Consider the following 20,460-nt stretch of genomic DNA (forward strand, 5'->3'; position numbering starts at 1 on the left):
GGCTGTGCCATGGAGCATGATCTTGGCCAGTCCTGATGATCCTGTGACATGACAATACTATTGCAGTTTTTGTCTGTCCTCCGTTGACAACAGTTCTTCGTAGGGTCATTGTGCGGTTTGTGGTGCTACCATCGGAGTTTTTGGTATTTACTTTTGTTTTTCTTTGCTGATTTCCATCCCATATGGGGTTGATGCTTTGTCCAGGTGATTGACCATATTCCTGAGTTCCTGTCCTTCTGCCAATTCAGCAACATCATCAGCAAAAGGGAGGCTAGTGAAGTTGTATCCCCTGATGCGGACTGTACCTCTATGTCCAGAGCTTAAGTTATGATCTTATCCAGGAAGATGTTGGATAAAGTTGGAAAGAATTTAGCCTCATCCCAAACCGACTGTGGTTTCAAACCATGCTCAAATTTTACTATTGATCAGGACCGCATTGTGATTTAGTTTCTGGCCCATGACAGTGTTCATTTTACCTCTGAAAAGTGATGAGTCCCGGGGACTTTCATGCTCAAAAATCTATGGGTCCCAACAGAGATCTATGGGTCCCCAAAATTTAGTGTTATTGAGATTGAAATTGTAAATCGGTGACAAATATATATTAAAAATATATATACAGAATTCATTCAGTTTTAATCATCAAATTATTGATTCATTTTCTGCATCAAAATTTTGTTGGTAATATACCGATTAAAGGGATAACCACAAACCTGTCTTTTTTTCATTTTCTCCTTTTATACAATATTTTTTTCTTAACTTCTTTATACAACATAATAATTCGTAAAATAATGTATCATAACAAGTGAGCCATTTGAGAGCTGGCTCTGTTGAATGAGTTGTGCCGAAAAAGACGATTCTCTAAAAAGAGACGGACTTTTCACCACACAATCGAGATCGGCATGCAGACGAAAACTCGAACCGCGAGACCAAAACAACATCTGCTGGTTCTGCCTTTGGAGTGCGGTAAATCTTTGTTTAAAAAAAATGTAATCGGGTAATAATGACAATTTTGTGTCAAAAAAGTTGCATCCCGGGGATGCACGTTGATTTGAGACTATGCGTCCCCAGCAAAAATGATCCATCTAGGACGCAGGGACGTGGGCAAACGAGAACACTGCTGCCATGATGTTCTTCCGCATGGAGGACCATAAAATTATTACCATACTCTGTCAAACGCCTCGCTGAAATCCACAATGACATAATAGAGGTTTTTCTGGTGTTGTTCAAATTTCTTGTACAGGATGCGTGAATTAAAATTCGGTTTGGTGGTGCCCCTTCCCTCCCTGAAACCTGCCTCTTTTTCGTTCATAACTTTATTTCCATGGCTCATGAGACAAACCATCGTTAGGTTTAAATCTGGTTTGGAATTTCACTTTAAACCTTACATGTCTTCCATCTGCGGCCTTTAAGGGCATTTTTGCCCTTGTATTTTAGATGATTTTTAACATATTTTGGTTAGCTGACCTCTTCTATCATCCGTCAAATGGGTTTGTGCCTTATAGATTTCCATTTACCTTGCAAGTTGAAATCCCCACCCCAAAAAAGAAACAAAACAAAAAAAGAAACAAACACAAAACTGATGCTAGGTCCCAGATCCAAAAAAAATATCATCTGGAAAAAGAGAGGGAAAAAATGAATCTCCCCCAAAATAATAACAGTCTGCTTCTCATTACATTCTAAAATTGGTGAGTGAATTTTTCAGTTTGGCAGTTTTCCCCTGTACAAACTCTTGGCTGGGACTGAGGCTTTAGAGTCTCAACTAATGAAATGCACTTGTAAGAGAGGGGATCGAGGCTAGCCCGCTGCTTTTTCTCTCTCCCCTCCTGTTTTCTTCTCTGTCTCGCAACTGTCAGCGAAGGGAGAGTGGGAAAATTCCTTCAAGCTACTTAAACTTAAGGTTAACAGCAGGATCTAAACATGCACATAGAAGTTTGGGCGCAACCTGCGCTAGTGCCGGTGATTCTTATTCTACTTTCGAGCGTGGACGACACATTGTTGCAGTCTGTAAGGTGAGTTTCCAAATAACTTCGTACTCTGCATGTAAAAATATGGTTTTCGTATTTATTTTGGGATGAGCTGAAGGTACTGTGGGGAAAAGAGATGCAGAGTTCGCTGACAGACAATGTAACAGGCAGTGTGCAAAAGTCAAAGGATCTGAATGATGCTGTTTTCATTTTTGACTTTTTGGTTTCTTTTCAAACAATCAGGTATTTTAAAATCTCTATGGCAACTCAAAAATATATCATAACTTAAAACTCCAAAGAATTTTTCAAAAGCCTACCCAATGTAACACAGCAAGGCATAACACAATCTATTACGTGAAATTAGTATTTCTTATCATTATAAAGTAAATAAACTGTAATCTTACTATGTATATAGTGCACATTTCCCATGTAATAGTAATAATTGTATTCCAACACAATACCCCTCTCTTTGGAACCAATGGCTCACAAGTCATATAGGGCTCTATTATAGACTACATATGGCACGGAGATAAAAGTTATATCTTGCAAATAATATAATGTTCCAAAACAGGGGAATGGAAGATGGTTTGGTTCAGTATATAAAGGGCACAGTTTTGACTAAAGTTTAATGTCAAGGGGTGACATAGGACAAAACCCATTTTGACTGTACGTTGCTAAGGAATCCTTTATATGGAACCTCAATAAATATGTATATTCACTGTTGAGTCACTTTTTGAAAACCCACAAAAAAACTATAAACTCCCAAAAACACTAGCCAAATACACAAAGCTATTGGGTGAGCTGGAGGTATGGACGGATTTAAATGGTAGGGGAGGATCTCTGCACTTAGAACACACTTCTTTCTCCTGCTAACGTGTCCACCTTTGCTAGGCACTGTATCTAATTTCTGTTCAGCTTCAGTTCAACAGCCCAATATCAAACTCTTGCAATATAACGCAACTTCAAAATATCGTCCCGCGGACTGCAATTGGCCCTCGGCCATGTGTTTAACACCCCTTTGATTATTCTTTCCACAACACTTAGCGCGTTGGTTGTTTTGAAACTACATTATGGAAGGCCAAGATTTTTGAGGCGGTTGCACATTTAGAAACTGAAATATTTCCTTTGAGGGCGACACAGTGGATTAGTGGTTAGCATATCGGCCTCATATTTCAGGGATCTCAGGTACAAATCCAACTACATGCTTCCCTATGTGGAATTTGCATGTGACCCCCATGTCTGTGTGTGTGTGTGTGTGTGTGTGTTTCGGGGGGGGGGTCTATGTGGGGGGGGGGGGGGGGTCTATGTTTGGGGTTGGAAGGTTTATTGTTCCATATTCTTTATCAATTATCCATTATCCGTTATCGGTCAAATCACAATACGCTACAAAGCCAAGGGGCCGAGACACTTGCTCCCAGCCAAGAGGCCGAGTCAAGGTCCTAGCTACAGGGCCAAGCAGCGATCAGTGCAAATGCACCGTTCCCGGAGGTACTGCAATACCGGGCCGATGCGTGGAGTGGACAGAGCAAGTTCTTATTCCATCTCCGGATTGCAAAAATGCCCGTACAACCGAGAGCTATTCATGATGCCCATTTGCAGTTAAGTTCCTGGCACTATGGTTTCCTCCCACATTCCCAAAAACATGCATGGTAGATTAATTGGTGACTCCAACTTGTTCCCAGCTATGAGTGAGCATGTTAATGGTTGTATGTCTTCATATGCACTGCAACTGGCTGGCAACCAGTTTAGGGTGCTCACGGTTTGAAAAAAGCTGGGGTGAACTCCAGCACCCCCGTGATCTCGCCAGGATAAGTGTTGCAGATGAAGGACAGATGGATAGATATTTCCTGTGAATGAATTTTTATTATGCCGTTAATCTGCACCTTTTGTTTTAGCCTGTTTCATGTTTAAGGAAAAGTGTACAAGTCTGAGGCCAAATTTGATGATTTGCGTCATCTAAATGTTTCTTTTCTCGGTACTGTTGCATTTCTTGGCAAACCCACGCACGCATTAAGCACAAAAAGCAGCAGCTCTCAATTGATTTCTCCGCTTTTTTTTTTTTAATCAACAACAAATATAATAACATGAGTGGGTGTGAGTCATTCATTAATAAAGGTCCCGCAGGGCTAAAACACAGAATTGGAGTGGTTGTAAGTGTAGTCTTGGTGACTAAAGGAAAACAAAGCAGGATAATTGCGATGTTGGATGAATGTGCCACACAAAGGCCAGCGACATGGGTAGTTTTAACCATTGTCTGCACCGCTTATTCTCAGTAGGGTCGCGGGGGTGCTGGAGCCCATTCCAGCCATCTTCGAGCAGTGGGCAGGGGACACCCTGAACTGGTTGCCAGCCAGTCGCAGGGCACACAGGGACAGACATTTCGCTCGCTCTTTCACACTTAGGGACAATTTTGACCAGCCAATTAACCTGACATGCATGTTTTTGGAATGTGGGAAGAAACCGGAGTGCCCGGAGGAAACCCACGCAAGCACGGGGAGAACATGCAAACTCTGCACAGGAAGGTTGGTAGCTAGATTTGAACCCATGACCTCAGAACTGTGCCGCACACGCGCTAACCACTGCGCCGCCGTGCTGCCCTGGGTAGTTTTATACTTTTTTTTAAATCCAACTTGTTTAAACTTCAATTCAACATACAGCACAGATGAAATGTCTTGCTATTTACCACGTGCAAACATGCAAAAACTAAGACACAATACATATAAGAAATAACAACAAGGGAAACATATTAAAAAGCTGGCTCTCCTAATAAAAGTGGAATTATAGAGTTACAAATAAATGGTGATGCATACGGTAACTCTTCAGCCTTTAAGAAACATATATAGTTTTGGGATTTTTCCTTTTTCTAATTTTTTGTAGTCTTACTGCAGTTGTATTTTTGTAGGGGTTTTGTCGTATATTCATAACAGATTTTAGCAGTATATCAGTAGAATTTTGTAATATTGCTGTAGTTGTGTTTTTGAAATATCCCAACCCTAGGTAGTAGTACAAATAATGGAATTGTTCAGCTCCCATATGGTAAACGCAAATATCAAAGGTTATATTAATCACACATGCAGTGCGTTAAATATTTTGTTGTTTTTTTGGAGGGGAAGTACAATTGACTGTGCTTCAGATTCTAAGAGTGACATTTTCTTTTTTTTTGCTTTTTTAGTCAGGTGACTGGCGTGTGTCGACTATCCACAGAGTCTTCCCTGCGTCGGTGCCGGACGCCCGATGGCAACATCTGCAGTGGGAAGGGCAAGTGCGAGTGCGGCGTGTGCCTGTGCCAGGCCTCAGATCCAGAGAAATTCTATGGGCCTCGCTGCGAGTGCCATGACTGGGTCTGTGCCACACACAATGATAAAATTTGTCACGGTGCGTACACAAAGCAGACATCACGGCCACATGGAACACAAGCATATAATTCACTGTGAATGTCAAAAATACACTATGTTCTACTGTACAGTATGTTGATAGACTTAGTTGCTAGGACATAGATATGACTTAACTTGAATTGTCTTTATTGTAATTGATAACAGCATGGTAAACATTGTACAGAATAGGAATGGACATGACTCTCCCGGGTATTCATGTAGTAAAGACTTTAAAGAGAAAAAATAGAATAAAAGACTGTTAGGATAAAGAGGAAAAACTAATTAGAGACTGGCATAAGTTATGATAATCGAGCAATATTTGTAAATGGAAAAAAAATAGTAACCACAGTACAATGAAAAGAAGTGCAATAACATTTAGCAGCAACAAAATTCCCCAAATAATTGACAAGGTATATATTTTTGCATTTTCGTGCAATAACACAGCAACAGAAAAGAAAAATAATAAGTTGCAATATGTGTTTTCACAGTTTTGTAAGCTTGCTTATGGTGCTGATGGCCGCCAATGTCCTCTAGACTTGGCAGAGAGCTGCCAAGGATTTTTTAGACTGTGTTGATTACTCTGTATGTTTTTTTTGTCTACTGCTGTGCTCCCAGCATGGTAATGCTATATGCCAGAACGTTTTCCACTCTGGCTTTGTAGAAGGACACCACAAGCTTCTCGAATCACTCCATGACCACAGGCGTAAGTGCGACAGGCCTGTAGTTATTGAGGCCGACTACTGAGGACTTCTTTGGGATAGGGATTATGGTGGAGGTTTTCTGGCAAGGTGGAATGGTAGCTTGTGACAGGGACCGATTAAAGTCGTTGACAATGACCTCAGCCAGCTGGTCTGCGAAGTCCCTCAACACCCTCCCTGGTACTTCATCTGGGCCGGCTGTCTTCCTGGGGTTCGCAGTTCTAAGCCCACAACTTACTACATGCTCCAAAAGTACCATTGTGCTGCTGGTGGTTCCCAAAGGCTAATGTGCTGCTGTTAGGGGCCTGTCAACATCAAAGCTGGCAAAGAAATTTGTCGTTTGTGTGATTCTAGCTAAATTTGGGAGTCAGGTTATTGGGAGGGAGTGCAATCCCACTTCTGTCCATGAAATGGGAAGTAGTTACAGTAAGTATTTATATAATCAGCAAAATGTGTTGCAGATTTTATCCAAATAGCAAGAGTATTCAGTGGTATCTTATCTTTCCATCCCATAGATTTGTGGGGACACATATGGGACACAATATTAAAAATAAATGAAATGTGTTTGACATTTTATATTGCACTAACGAATAAAAAGAAATAAAAAAAGTTACACCCTTTGAGTTCATACTTTGTCCAACCTTCTTGAGCTGTGATCACAGCCACAAGTCTTAGGTATGTCTCAATAGGTTTTGCAAATCTTGTAACAGAAAAAGGTGCCAATTTTTCCTTACAAAAAAAGCTCAAGTTGCTAAAGGATGGTGATTCTTTGTGCGCACCATTTTTTAGATCTTTCCACATATGCTCTAAAGGATTGAAGTCTAGACTTTCGTTTGGCCATTCATACATTTATATTTTTAGTTTTGAACCACTACAGTGTACTACACTACACTATATATTTTGCTTCATGTTTAAGGTCATTGTCCTGTTGGAAGGTGAACCTGCTCTCATTCTCAGTCAATGGTATTCTTTTCAGAATGGGCTTTCTTCCTGGCTTCTACACTAGTAGTTGTCTTATAAACTGATTGACTTACCTTGGCTGAATATGCCTGCAGGTCCTCCAATGTGATCATGGGTCTTTTCGTTTACTCTCTGATTAGTTTTCTCCTTGTTTGGGCCGAAGGTTTAGAGGAACAACCAGGTCATAGTAGGCTTGCAGCGGTTTTCTTTGTTCTTTATTTCGATATTATTGCTCGCACAGTGCTCCGGGAGATGTGAAAATTTTGCAAAATATTTTTGGATCCTATTCTTGATTTTAAGATTCCCATCACTTTATCCCAGACCAGCCTGGTGTGTTCTTTTGGTTTTCATAATGCTGTTATAATGCTTCATAATGGTGTGTGTTCAGGTGCATTTAAACTGAGACCTAATGGCACCAAGTACACTCTGTTTGTCAATGTTAGTCATTTAGGTCGACATTGGATCATTCAGAAGTCATCGGGCAACTTTGGGAGTTAGTTGGCTGAGCACAGAGAAAAGGGTGGTAATGTTTTTGCAACACTTTCGTTTCAGTTTTTTTTTTGTGTTAAATGTAGTTTAGGATGTTGAAATAATTAGGTTCAACTTCATGATTGTTTCTCACATGTTTTTGATCTTTAGAGAATGTTTTCAGTTCTAGATTTAAGTTAGAAGCCTGAAATATGGCAACCTGAGAAAAAGTTCTTGGGCAGGCAATACTTTTGCAAGACACTGTATTTAGTGGTATCTTCTCTTTCTATGCCAAATGTCACAGAGTTTTAGAATGCAATTTTAGCAAAATAATGAGATAAATATGGCAAAAAAAACAAAACGTTTAATCCACAAAGTGGTAGTAGTAGTTTAAACATTGACTGTGTAAAATAATAAATAAAAGCAGCAAAATATAACACGTTGAAGGAATATGCAGATTTTTTTAATCCACCATTCAGTCATGCATAGACTGTTAAATGGTCAATCTAACATATAGTTAACCTAAATCTTAACGGCTGCTAATCTGACTTTTTGCACTACTGGCAGTTCTTTATAGCTTGCCACTCCTTGCACATTTGCTCTCTGCACTATTGTACTTACAGCGTTACTGTTACAGTGTTAATGTTACTGTTTACCTGACTTGTTAACCTGAATGCCCATTTTGCACATCCGGTTAGCTACTCCTCTTGCACTATCGGCACTATGGTATGGTAAAATACTATACGTAGCCATAATACAATACAACTTTACTTATATCTGTACATTCGAGGAAACTGTGCGGGTCAGATGTATCGACATTTCGTTCTGTATACACGTGTACTAGAATGACAATAAAGTAGATCTGAATCTGAATCTGAATCTGAATGCATCTATACATAATCTGCACCGCTTATCCTCAGTAGAGTCATTCAGTCATATCATTCAATATTGCAGTTTCTTACTGTTTAGGAGCTTCATGACTAAGGGATACAAACCCCCAATGTTACCGCGTTATACGTGTCCCACCAAAGATCCACATTCACGCTGGACTGGATGATGAGGTTTTTATTATTACAGTTCTGCAAATGGATGAGTCACAACATTAGCTTTTTCTGCTGGGTCTGATCTCTTTGATCTCTTTGTAGTACTCTGGTAAAACTGACAACAAAGCATATCAAAGAGCTGTCTTTTCACTTTACAGAAAATACATTTTAGAATATCACAATACATTTATAAATCTTTGCATTTTAACAAGATACTTTTAACAAGAGATCGTATAGTGGATTTTTAACGTTTACAATGAATTCAACATGTTTTTCTTTACTCTGAATTTTAACCAACATCATCCTTTTTTAATGTATATGAAAAATAGGAATAAAAATAATAATGAGTATAAAAATGGGTACAATTTACCTGCAAATGGATGAGTCACAACATTAGCTTTTTCTGCTGGGTCTGATCTCTTTGATCTCTACAAGGGGAATTAATATTTAATAAAACAGAAACAAAACGAAAATAAACCTAAACAGCTTGACAATATCAATCACATTACTATGCATGGTGAGAGATTTGTCAGCTGGGGTTATAAAGTTTAAAATTAACTTATTTTGTGGAGCACCAAAAGATATGTCTTACCTTTCGTTCTTTGCAAGGGCAGTTCCTAATAAACATGCGAGTAACCTCTATTTCAGGGTTGTCAAATGTTTTGCCCTGCTCACTCAAGCAGTCAGAGGCAAGGTCAGCTGCTCTGTTTAGTCTCAGCCAGTAGTCATAGGGGTCTTCCTGGTCTTTGGGCAAAGTTGAATAAAAGTCAGCTAAAGGGACAGCAGAGTACTTGGTACAGCTAAAGTGTTTCCTGAGAACACTATAAATCATGTCAGGGCGGGTATAGACGTCTATATTACTGTTTCTAATGCCAAACCTAACTACATCTTTAGCTTTTCCTCTCAAATGCGTAATGATTTCCTCGGCCTGCTCTTCAAGCCTCACATTACTCTTCTTAATTAATGTCTTCATTAGATCTTCCCACTCATGTAATTTTATTGAGTCTGAGCCATCCCCAATAAATGATGGTGGTTCTTTAACTTTTCTCTGTGTAACCACCTGAACCTGTTTTACATCTGACACATCACTTCAGGATTCTAGGTTTGGGAAAATCCTGTGAATCCATCTAAGTTTATTTTTAATACAGAAGCTGTAAAATGTATACTGTACAGTGTTTACATTTAAACTTGACTACAAATGCAATTTAGTTAAGCAAAGGAGTGACTTCGGTACTTCTTTCTTTGTAATTTTGAAAAACTGTTTAACTTTTGACCTCTCTGCTTAGATAAGTAGACAAACCATTAGATTTGTTTCTGTCTGCACAATATATGGGTTTTCAAACATTTCTGTCCATCATTTGCAACATCTATAAGGGACATATTAATGAATTCATTTTTAAAAACCCAAAACTGAATTCCTGACCAAAGGAAGAACATTTTATGTTGTGGTCCTCTAGCCACTCTGTTAGAGCCTTGATTTCAGGTTATGCTTCTGTTGACTCCTGATAGTTAGTTCCTGTAGTTGAAATCTGGCTCACTCGATGAGTTTGTGTCCCTCTGCAGGTTTTCTATTGACTCTCAAGTCCGGTCATGTGCCAAAATGCTAATCTGCTGATGCAAAATTAGATTGATATAGACTCGCAAAATTTGCAAATTGTGAACTTTCTAGGTTACCTAAGTGCACCTGCTTCCATATGCAAATGCGATTACTGCACTCAAGGATAGAGCGGCACTGATTCGTGAAATATCTTGCACATTCCCTCTTGGAAAAATGTAAAAAAAAAAACATATTTCTTCAACGCTCTTTTTTGTTGGAAAATCATTAAAACTCAAAAAATGTTTAATGCGCCTGCTTTTTGTTGACAGTGGCTCTACTAAATACAAGATTACTTAGTTTACGGATCAAGCTCGTATCTAGACATTATTGAATCTCAAACAATCTGTGCAGTCCTTTGAGACATTTTTGTGATTAAGGGCTATATAAATAAATGTGACTTGACTTGACAAGTTTTACATTTCAGAAAAAACTATAAATCAATTCATCGGTTCCTTCCCTACTAAAATCATCCAAGTTAACCAATTAAAGCAATAAAACACACTGAAATACAGTAACTAGATAAACAAGATGATGTTAACAAAATAAAATGCGAGTTTACTGTAAACACTTATCGTTTGTGGCTGCTAATATAGGTGTTGGTGTAGGAATGAGAGAGCATGATAAAAAAGCACAACACAAGTGTGCAGGATCCGGTTTTTATGACGCGAAACGCACATGCTAACTGGGACGAGTTGATGCTGGCAGTGGAGGGTCTCAAACACTAGGCCTTCGAATGGTAGCATCTGGAAATTCTCGTTATTGGATTTTCTCTCATATGTTCGGGCAACAATTTTGCTTGAAAGACATCTTATATCTTAATTTTTTTGTAACCATGGTCCCTCACGTTCAAAAGGCTACTGTAGCACAAAGTTCACCCATGTTCGGACAATTCTTAGTGTCACTCAGTTTGTCGTTTTGTGATAACATAAAATAAACGCACATGACCCTGATTACGATGTGACAAGGGATGGATGAATGGATGGATGGATGGATGGATGGATGGATGGATGGATGGATGGATGGATGGATGGATGGATGGATGGATGGACGGATAGATGGATGGATGGATGGATGGACGAATGGATGAATGGAGGAATGGGTGGTTATATGCATGGATGGTTTATTGTTTAAGTTTAGCTATACTGTAGCCCTTCATTGAAATCCGGGAGTCAGGAATTATTTGCATAAATGGCCTGCTACAAGAATTAAGGTTTGAATGGCCAAAAAGGTTCTGTTGCATATGGGATGGTGGGTCTACGGTGCATTAATACAGATATGAATAGAGGCGGTGGAGTGATTTATTTGAGAGAACAACATGGCTGCCGCGAGGAGCTCATTATAGTTCAGCAGTCTGGAACGATGAGGACCGACTTTTCGGCCTCTGATAATGGGCTTTCACTCACTGCCACGCTGCTTGGCATCTTAGGAAAGATGCTGTTTCACACCTTGGCGAACACTATCGCTCCAAAACACACAGACATACAACGAATCTATAGCACTGGCTAAGGCGCACCTGCAGTTCTACTTTTTGCATGGAATAATAGTTGCAATATTATCAAAAAAGGAGGAATACACAAGAGACAACTTAAGTCTAAAATTGGTGAATACATTCCACTTTACAATTTCTCAAGATGATTTTTTTTGTATGTTGAATGGAGTGTACTTTCACAGGCTTTTGTTCATTTCTATGCTTTTTGTCTCAAGTCCATGCTGTCCAGTTTCTTTAGTTCTTGTATTGTGTAAAAGCAGAGATGGATATATACATGGATAAAATCTATATTCCATTAAGTGATGATTGCCGAGATAAACAAATACAAGGATCTCTTTGGCCTTTATTACTAGGATTCCCTTCTCTCAAAGAGAGCCTTATTCTTAATAGAACTGCAGGTACTATCTTCTTGTTTCATTATGCTGATTGCATCATCCCCCTTCGTCAATTAAATATATTAAATTAATTGTGTGTGCGTGTGTGTGTGTGTGTGTGTGTGTGTGTGTGTGTGCGCGCGTGTGTGTCAATGTAGATCTGATAGGCTTTAAGCTCCCCTGGGACATTATCGGGGACCCCTCTCACCCCCATCATGGACTGTTCACTCTGCTAGCCTCTGGGAAGAGGTACTGCAGTGTGCGGTGCAGGACCACCAGGTTCCGCAGTAGTCTAGTCCCCCTGGCCATTAGACTGTTAAATGGTCAATCTAACATATAGTTAACCTAAATCTTAACGGCTGCTAATCTGACTTTTTGCACTACTGGCAGTTCTTTATAGCTTGCCACTCCTTGCACATTTGCTCTCGGCACTATTGTACTTACAGCGTTATTGTTACAGTGTTAATGTTACTGTTTACCTGACTTGTTAACCTGAATGCCCATTTTGCACATCTGGTTAGCTACTCTTCTTGCACTATCGGCACTATGGTATGGTAAAATACTATACGTAGCCATAATACAATACAACTTTTACTTATATCTGTACATTCGAGGAAACTGTGCGGGTCAGATGTATCGACATTTCGTTCTGTATACACGTGTACTAGAATGACAATAAAGTAGATCTGAATCTGAATCTGAAGAATCTGAATCTGAAATGTTTAATTTTATTATGCAGTGTGAAAAGTTGTTGGTGTGTGTTCATTTGATCAAAGAACAAAAAGAGAAAACATTTATCAATATGTTGACAGGTGAATAGTGAATAGAAATGTTAATGGATGTATGTTTGTATACACTAAACAATTGAAACAAATGTCATTTGAAGTGAAAGCATATCATATATTCCTGTTTTCCTCAGCTGTGCTCTATAGTTGGAATGGCAGAAAGGGCCTTCTAACCATTGTGGCTCTTTACATTTACACAGGTGGGGGGTCGGAGTGAAAGTTGCAGAGGGTGTGGGTTGGCCAGCATCTCATAGACATAGAGGAATAGACATCATGAGGACTTCAGTGTAAGAAAGTGATTCATAGAGCGGCTAGCTAGCTGCAAGCCACTATCAGGTATCCTAGGCTTGTCCCAGGGGTAGGGTGGCATCTGTGGACACAATCAGGCTGCAGAGCTAAATGCTCAATTCTGATTTTTGTGTGAAATCCGATGTGAGATGGTTCACATTTCAAACTAAATGTGGCTTCTCTGCGTCTTCATCATATTCTGACTGTGCGGAAGAGGACACGTGACACAGACCATTGTTTGAGGAGGTATTCATTTATCTGAATGCTGTAGCGTATCTAGCAGTTTGATTTATTGTGCTACAGGAGACTGAACAGAGTTGTCCCTCCAAATATTAATTAAATCCAAAACCTCACTTTCCTTCCATTGAATGCTTACCATGTTTTCATTCACCATGGTGTGTAGATTTCTACGCTCCGTGGAACAATATGGAAACTGAGCAGAGAATCGAAAATTAATCAATCGAAGGTTTGCAAGTGGAGGAAGCTGAAAAACGAATTCTGACAAGTTGCTATCCGTGTGTTTTACTTTTGAATTCAATAAACCACAACCAAAGTCATGTTTTGCTTCCACTGTATTTTAAAATAAGCACACTTGTAAGCTTTTCTGTGTTGTAAGGCAATGTTTAGAAATGTCCCTCCTGGCAAACAATTCTAAAATGTCTTCTTATCTAATTTTTGGGGGAATGTATTAGAACAGTAAATCATGGAGCATTTGCACCTTGTATGGGTGGGGGGAAAGTTCATGCAAGCAGAGGGCACCTACGCCCTACCATGTGCTACGCTGTGTGTAGTGTTAAATACAGAAATAGAACCAGCTACGGATTATTCGGCTTCCGACTTGGTGCGTCCTATGGTCATGAAAATATGGTAGTTTATCTTCAATGTGTCAAGCTGCTAAGAGTTAGCTGTCGCCATGCTTTGCAGTTTGTTTTGGTAGCCATATTGACTTGTTCGCCTGCCCCACTGTTTCACTGACAGCATACACTAGCCTATTGTTCGCACACACAGGAGGTCACGTTTACCCAACACACACATACAACATTCATCCATGACAGCTTTTGGTCTCCGCTGTCTGCTGCAGGACACAGTGTACAATATATTGATATCAATGACAATAAAGACAATAACATTTAAAATCCGCAAAGCAGTGAACCAGCAATGACCGCAGCGCAAAGTAGCGAGGGAATAATATACTGGATGCTTTAAATATTGAAACATGATGTTGGGAACTTATTTGTTGATGATCATCATGGAACTGGTTCTTTGTGAGACGACAGATGTTCGTAAATTGGGCAGTTCTGCCATGGACAAGGTTAGACTCGTCATTCAAGTTATTTCAACCATGGGGGTCAAACAGCTGTCAGACAAAGACTAATAAAAGAAAAAAGCCGAAAATGGCATAAAAAACTTTCTATTCAAATGTTCTCTTGCATAAGAATTCACCGTAAAGAGAAAATCAACATTCTTGCATTGAAGAAAATCCTCAACAACAATTTTATTATGAGTATGAATTTCATGCAAAAGTCAAGTGTATTCTTTTAGATCACCAAGAGCATTTAGATTTATGATGATAAGATCTTTTGTAATTAAAAGATCTAATCTAGTGTTCAAATGATAAATGCAAGTCCCTAACCCACCTGTCTAACCATCCTATGATTTCAACTACATACATTCATATACGCAATACTTTTCACCACTCGTCATGAAAGAATTTCTGTAAAGTTTATTTAGATGTCTGCTTTAAACAACATATGTTAACAATAATAAATGATTGACGGCATTGGAATTGTCCTCGATCATCAGTAAACATGTTGATGAAGATTCATATAGTTATTGCAACTGTTTTATGAGGCAAAAAACAGCGATTCATCCAGGTTAAATCTTTTTTCGACAGTAAATTAAAAGCCCTGACAATTCCATCCAAAATAGGTGTCATCATTGTTTTATCAAGAAACATGTGCCCAATAGTAGAACGCACCAGTGTCCTATTACGCCGGTTACACAGAATGATGTCACAATCACATTACTCCTGGTATTGACATTGAGCAGAGCAGGGGTTGCAGTGTTTATTCCTCCATTTGCATCTACCAAAGTAAGGTCCTTTAAACTCAAAATCTGACACTTTTCAAAGATTTTTACATTCACAATATTGTGTCAAAATTAATTTGATAGTTTACCAAGATTACATACTGACGTGCACCAGCAGAGAAACATTCTCCAATGGCCTTGACCAACATCTGTTCAACAAATGTTAAAAAATGCCTTGTCATATTTTTCCAATGTTTTTCTTCTTCCACCCTCCCTTAAACCTTTTGTCTCTGTAATTTTTCCCAAGGAAATTGTTCACCAAATAATCACTATAGCTTGAGAATCGAGCAATGAAACTGGGGCTACTTGACATCTTTTTCTAATAATTTCTAGTTTTCTGATTCAACGTGGCACTGCCCATGAAAAAAAAGGACTTCCCTCCTCCCTCCTTCTCTCTGAATAGCTACGTGAAGTCTGTTCTCCCTCTGACTTTAAATCTCAGAGATGATTCATAACCCTGATTCTTCACACACAAACACACAGACACAATCGATTGCAAAACACACATACGTTGCCACACCTATAAGACGGCAAAAGATGCTTGATGTCAACTTTTTGCAGTTGTAGAAAAAAACAAGTTCTAACAAATTAACAGTGGCTCGGTAACGTTTACATTGCTGCAGCTTTGCTTTGTGGCAAAGGATTTTACCTGTGTTAATACCCACAGCGCACATAACAAAACCTCTTTCAAACATGGTTGTTTACATGTTTTTTAGGTAGTCCAACCTGCCCCTGCGCAAATGTCGACTGTCTATTTTCATATGAATACAATTGAGTGGATTATTTCTAGAATTGAAAGTAACATTGCGTTGTCAGGCTTTCTATATCAAGTCAGGTCAAGGTCATATTCATTTGTATAGTCATCAGTCACAGAGTTTTCGGGGCCGCACAGACCACCATTAATCTGAAACCTACCTGAGGGCAAGGTAAAAGTCAAAAAACCTTGGCATGAAGAAAATTAGGAAACCTTTAGAAGAGGTTGCTCATGAGGAAATCCCCTATCAAGGAATACCAGGCTGCAATGGATGTTGTCAGGTCATCAACAGACAATACATAGTCAACATCAACATTAGCTATGGTATATATAATTATAGAAAGCATGCAGTTTTTTTTTATAAATCTTTTTAAAAATATATATCCTGGCTTTTATTTTAGTTTTGGTTGACTGAGTCTATCCAACCGTATTTTAAATCATTGACCTGGTGATAACATAGTAACAAAAAAGTAATAACATGATATGTTGTTATTTTAGAAATCTAAATAAATTCCATTCATTGACAAAAACATCTATTCAAGAATTGATAAAAAAAATGATTAATGAAATGGAATGAGAATCTATTCATGTATGAAACAAATCCATGTATTAATCTTTTTATTGATTTACTTTCCTGTCTTTTTAGCTATTTAGGAGGCGATCTAGCCAGCTTTTTACCATTGTTTCTATGCCATCTAGCTAACAATTAATCTATTTGCTCGTTATGACGCTAATTTTGGCCTCTTTTCTAGTTATTTAGCTAGCTTTGTACATTTTCCCCATGCTATCCAGCTAACATTTGATCTTTTTTTTCTAGTTATTAAGCAACATTTTAGCCTCGATTCTGGCTAGATTTGTTGCTTGGATTTCTTTTTGGCCATTTAGTTGGCCTTTTACTCTTTTAGCTGTCTGTCTAGCTTCCTTTTAGCTTTTTACGTCTTTACCTTTCTTGTTAACTATCAAGCTACCTTTTTATCTATTTAGAAAGGCTTCTCGAAAGGGTGCTATTTTAGAACTTCCTGCAGATAGATCTTTTTGGAATAGCTGTGACAATACGTGCTTCATGTTTAGAAACTAATATACTGATTCATTTTACAGGGTCTATAATAGGGAGCTGTCCTTATTTTTGTTCCTTTTTTACCGAGAAATATTTGAAGTTCATGTCCACTGCTAACTTCAGCAATCAAAACATAACCTCTGGCTTCACACTTGGTTGAGGTACAATGGATCTTCTGAGGCTCAGCCAAACAGTTCTCGGTTTCAGAACAACTCTCCCTGTTGCAACATTTGTTCTTTCTTACTGGTTGGAGCTCCTGAGATTCCAGGCCTTACTGCCAAGAGTGAGCAAGTATCCAACTCAAACGGCAGTACACATCCAACGCCTACAACAGCAGTATAAAAATTACATAACTGCTGTTTAGTTTTACAATACGATACTAGACAGTAAAATCATTTGCAACCATAATCTATTTCATGACCATGTTTCACAAAGTTTAAACCACAGACCACTGGGTATCAACACAAAAAAAGGAAAAAAAAAACAACATATACTCTAAAGAAAGAGGCATAGTTGCACAAAATTCACTTTAATTTTCTCAAACAAAACTGCACACTACTCCAAAGGATTTTGGACCCTTTTAATGGCCTGGTCGGATAAACCAACTATGCATTCATAAAATAATGTTCTTTGGCCCAAACTTACAACGGTCCTCCAAAGGTTCTTTGTCACTCGGGTAAAGTGTCTGTTTGAGAAGTGCCCTTGGGAATAAAAGCGCCAATGGGGTTGCTGTACGAGCATTATGGTTTAGATTCAATTGTTGCAACCAAGTATGTAGCAAACTGTTGAGTTATTGTGCATACAATTTTGTTCAATTTTTTGCGTTAACTGAGGGACTGTAATAAGCTTGACTCAAGTCCACTAATGTAGATATGGAGAGAAAATACTTTGCTAGCATACCACCTATTGCTATCAACTTTTACTGGTAAACAGGAGCTAGCATGACAGCAAGCAAGAGTAGCTAGAGGCAAATCACAGTCATGGTTAATAAGAGCAGATAGCAGCAGAAAACACCAAATGCCAGCATGACCAAAAGTACGATAGAGTTAAGTTTGAAAATAGCATTAAAATATCTTCAGTGGTGTGTTAGAATATGTATTATTGAAAATAAAAGTGTTTTTCTTTCTTTATTAAAATATATATATTTTTCCAACTATAGTAACCCAAATGACTGCCATATAGGCAGTCTATGAAATGAAGACAAACACTTTAGGAAATAAATTTGTAAGAAAAATTTATTTTATTATAGTTTTTATTTAAAGTCAGAGATTGGCGTATGTTAAGGCAGGGATGTCAAACTCTTTAGCCCCGGGGCCTCATGTTACCAAAAAAAGACTCTCCCAGGGGCCAGACTAGTAAATAATTAGCATAAAGTGTGCCTCAGCTGGAGGGCTCACAGTTAAATCATGATTATGGTTCAGGGGTGTACGATTGAATTACAAATCGATTTTTGAGTTTTTCCCCCTACACTCACATTAAATCTATCTTTAATTCCTTGCAGTATCAACGGTGCATTTCTGAGAAAAAAGGCAAAACATTAGTTCAATTTATTTCCATTCATCCATCCATCCATTATCTGCACGGCTTATTAGCACCGCTCAGTAGGGTTGCGGGGGTGCTGAAGCCCATCCCAGCTATCTTCGGGCAGTGAGCGGGGACCCCTTGAACTGGTTGCCAGCCAGTTGCGATTCATTTCCGACACAGTTTATTTTCTACTAGCTGAGGCCATTTTTCGGCAAGTCATCATTGCAGCCTGTGCCAAGGTCCCTGAGTGGTGCATTTCTTAGACACGCTCAAATAAACTTTTCTTTTTTCATCATTTTTGGTGTTTGTGTCCGTGTTTGGACCGCATTTGAAACAGGCCTTTTCTTAGTTTCACCATTTCAATGCTACAATAGCAAAACTGATGACCATATAAAATCACTCTCCACCCACCTCTCTCCTGATTCCTTAATGTTTTGCGCTCCTGGAAAAAGTAAAATAAAAGCAGAAAAAAATAAAGGGTCCTTGAACTCAGTTTGGCATACACTTAAAGCAATCAGAGAAACGTGTGCAAACGGGAAAGTGACACAGGTGAAAAAACACACACTCATGAAAAAGATTGAATTAATGATTTAACAGTCTTTCAGCTTTTTTATTTCCGAAAAAAAGTTTACCCGACATGATAATGAATACTTAACAGCTATAAGATTGAATATCTGTAGTAGAAAGGAGCTAAGCATTCCTTAGACTTCTGCAGAAACCCAGGTACTATTATTTATTTTTTTTTTTTTTTGTATTGCCTTACATAGTGGATCAGTGCCTTTTATTTTAGGTATAATAACACCGGGATGGGTTTCTTCATTGTTCCGGCCCGTGGGCCATATGTTTGACATACCTGTTTACGACCCTGATGGCATGCTACTGGTGCATTTAATGATTACTGTAAACATTCTGTCTATTTGATATGGAATACTGCACTATGTGTTATTTATTGAAAAAAAAATACATTTTACATTCTATTTTTTTTTTTTAAATTGAAACAGTCCAAGTGAGTTGTTAGCAATGGAGCAAGGCACTTAATGATTTCAATGCGGGTCGCTGGGCCAAAAAGAAAAATGCCACTCAATTCTTGACAGACCACAGTGCGCCATTTAACACTTTTGGATTCTGAGAGTACTGGACCTTTTCTGAAACATAATAAGCCAAATGGGGAGTGGTTTCTTTATTGGGTGTTTCCCTGCGAACATGTGCTGACTTCCTCTGACACGCTAACGCTCAAGTGAACAGTGTTAATTAGTCACAGAAAAGTGTGATCGGGCAAATTAAGCAGTCCCAGTGACAAGCGGCTGAAATGAGTTTCCCCCGCAGAGATAGGTTGTGAAACTCGGCCGTCCGAGAGGGTCTCAGTGTAGAGCCGCTTCCCCCCCGCGTTGAAAGAAAACCGCTGAGGTGGCTTGGACATCTGATAAGAAGGCCAACTGGATGCGGGAGTTGTTAAGGATATGTCCCCCCGGCAAGAGGATCTGGGGACAGCCCAGGACATGCTGGAGGGACTACGTCTTTCAGCTGGCCTGGGAACCCCACGGGTTCACGTCGGATGAGCTGGATGAAATGGCTGGGGATAGGGAGGTCTGGTCTTTCCTGCAGGACTACTGCCCAATCAGCAAAAGATAATGGATGGATGAATGAATGTTAGCGAGGTTTACATGTTTGCTATCGGCTTCAAAGAACACTGCCAAGGAAGGAGATCATTTTGGATGGGAATTCTTCTGACAAGTTTTTGGACTCCAGGTGGGTGAAGGCTGAGTGGAAAGCAATGGCGATAGTGTCGTCGATTGAGCGGTTTGACCAATATGCAAACTGATGTCTGCGAAGGACATCAGAAATATAAATATAAATAATGTGTGGAAAAGAGTCTGACAGACTGGATGCCACCTTTTGCTTCAAACTGTTTCCATCCTCCAGCCTATCAGATTAAAATGATCCAAATCCATTCATTCTCATTCACCTCCAGGCCTTCTAGATGACGTGATCATTTT

The 20,460-nt window shown here is 39.0% G+C and overlaps 1 protein-coding gene and 1 pseudogene across 1 annotated transcript in view; one reads left to right on the forward strand and one right to left on the reverse strand.

Annotated features, from left to right (window-relative positions):
- Positions 1 to 1,790: 1,790 nt before the first annotated feature.
- Positions 1,791 to 20,460, forward strand: part of itgbl1 (integrin, beta-like 1) — a 47,260-nt gene continuing 28,590 nt past the window's right edge. The window contains exons 1-2 of the mRNA XM_088352137.1: positions 1,791 to 2,009; positions 5,137 to 5,339. Coding sequence (XP_088208263.1) covers positions 1,918 to 2,009; positions 5,137 to 5,339 — 295 coding nt within the window. The 5' untranslated portion in view covers positions 1,791 to 1,917. The remainder of the gene's footprint in view (positions 2,010 to 5,136; positions 5,340 to 20,460) is intronic.
- On the reverse strand, positions 3,431 to 3,544 carry LOC148353062 (U2 spliceosomal RNA; annotated as a pseudogene).

The sequence above is a fragment of the Urocampus carinirostris genome, chromosome 14 (assembly GCF_059441175.1).
Source record: "Urocampus carinirostris isolate Australia breed hairy pipefish chromosome 14, RoL_Ucar_1.0, whole genome shotgun sequence".
Classification (NCBI taxonomy): domain Eukaryota; kingdom Metazoa; phylum Chordata; class Actinopteri; order Syngnathiformes; family Syngnathidae; genus Urocampus; species Urocampus carinirostris.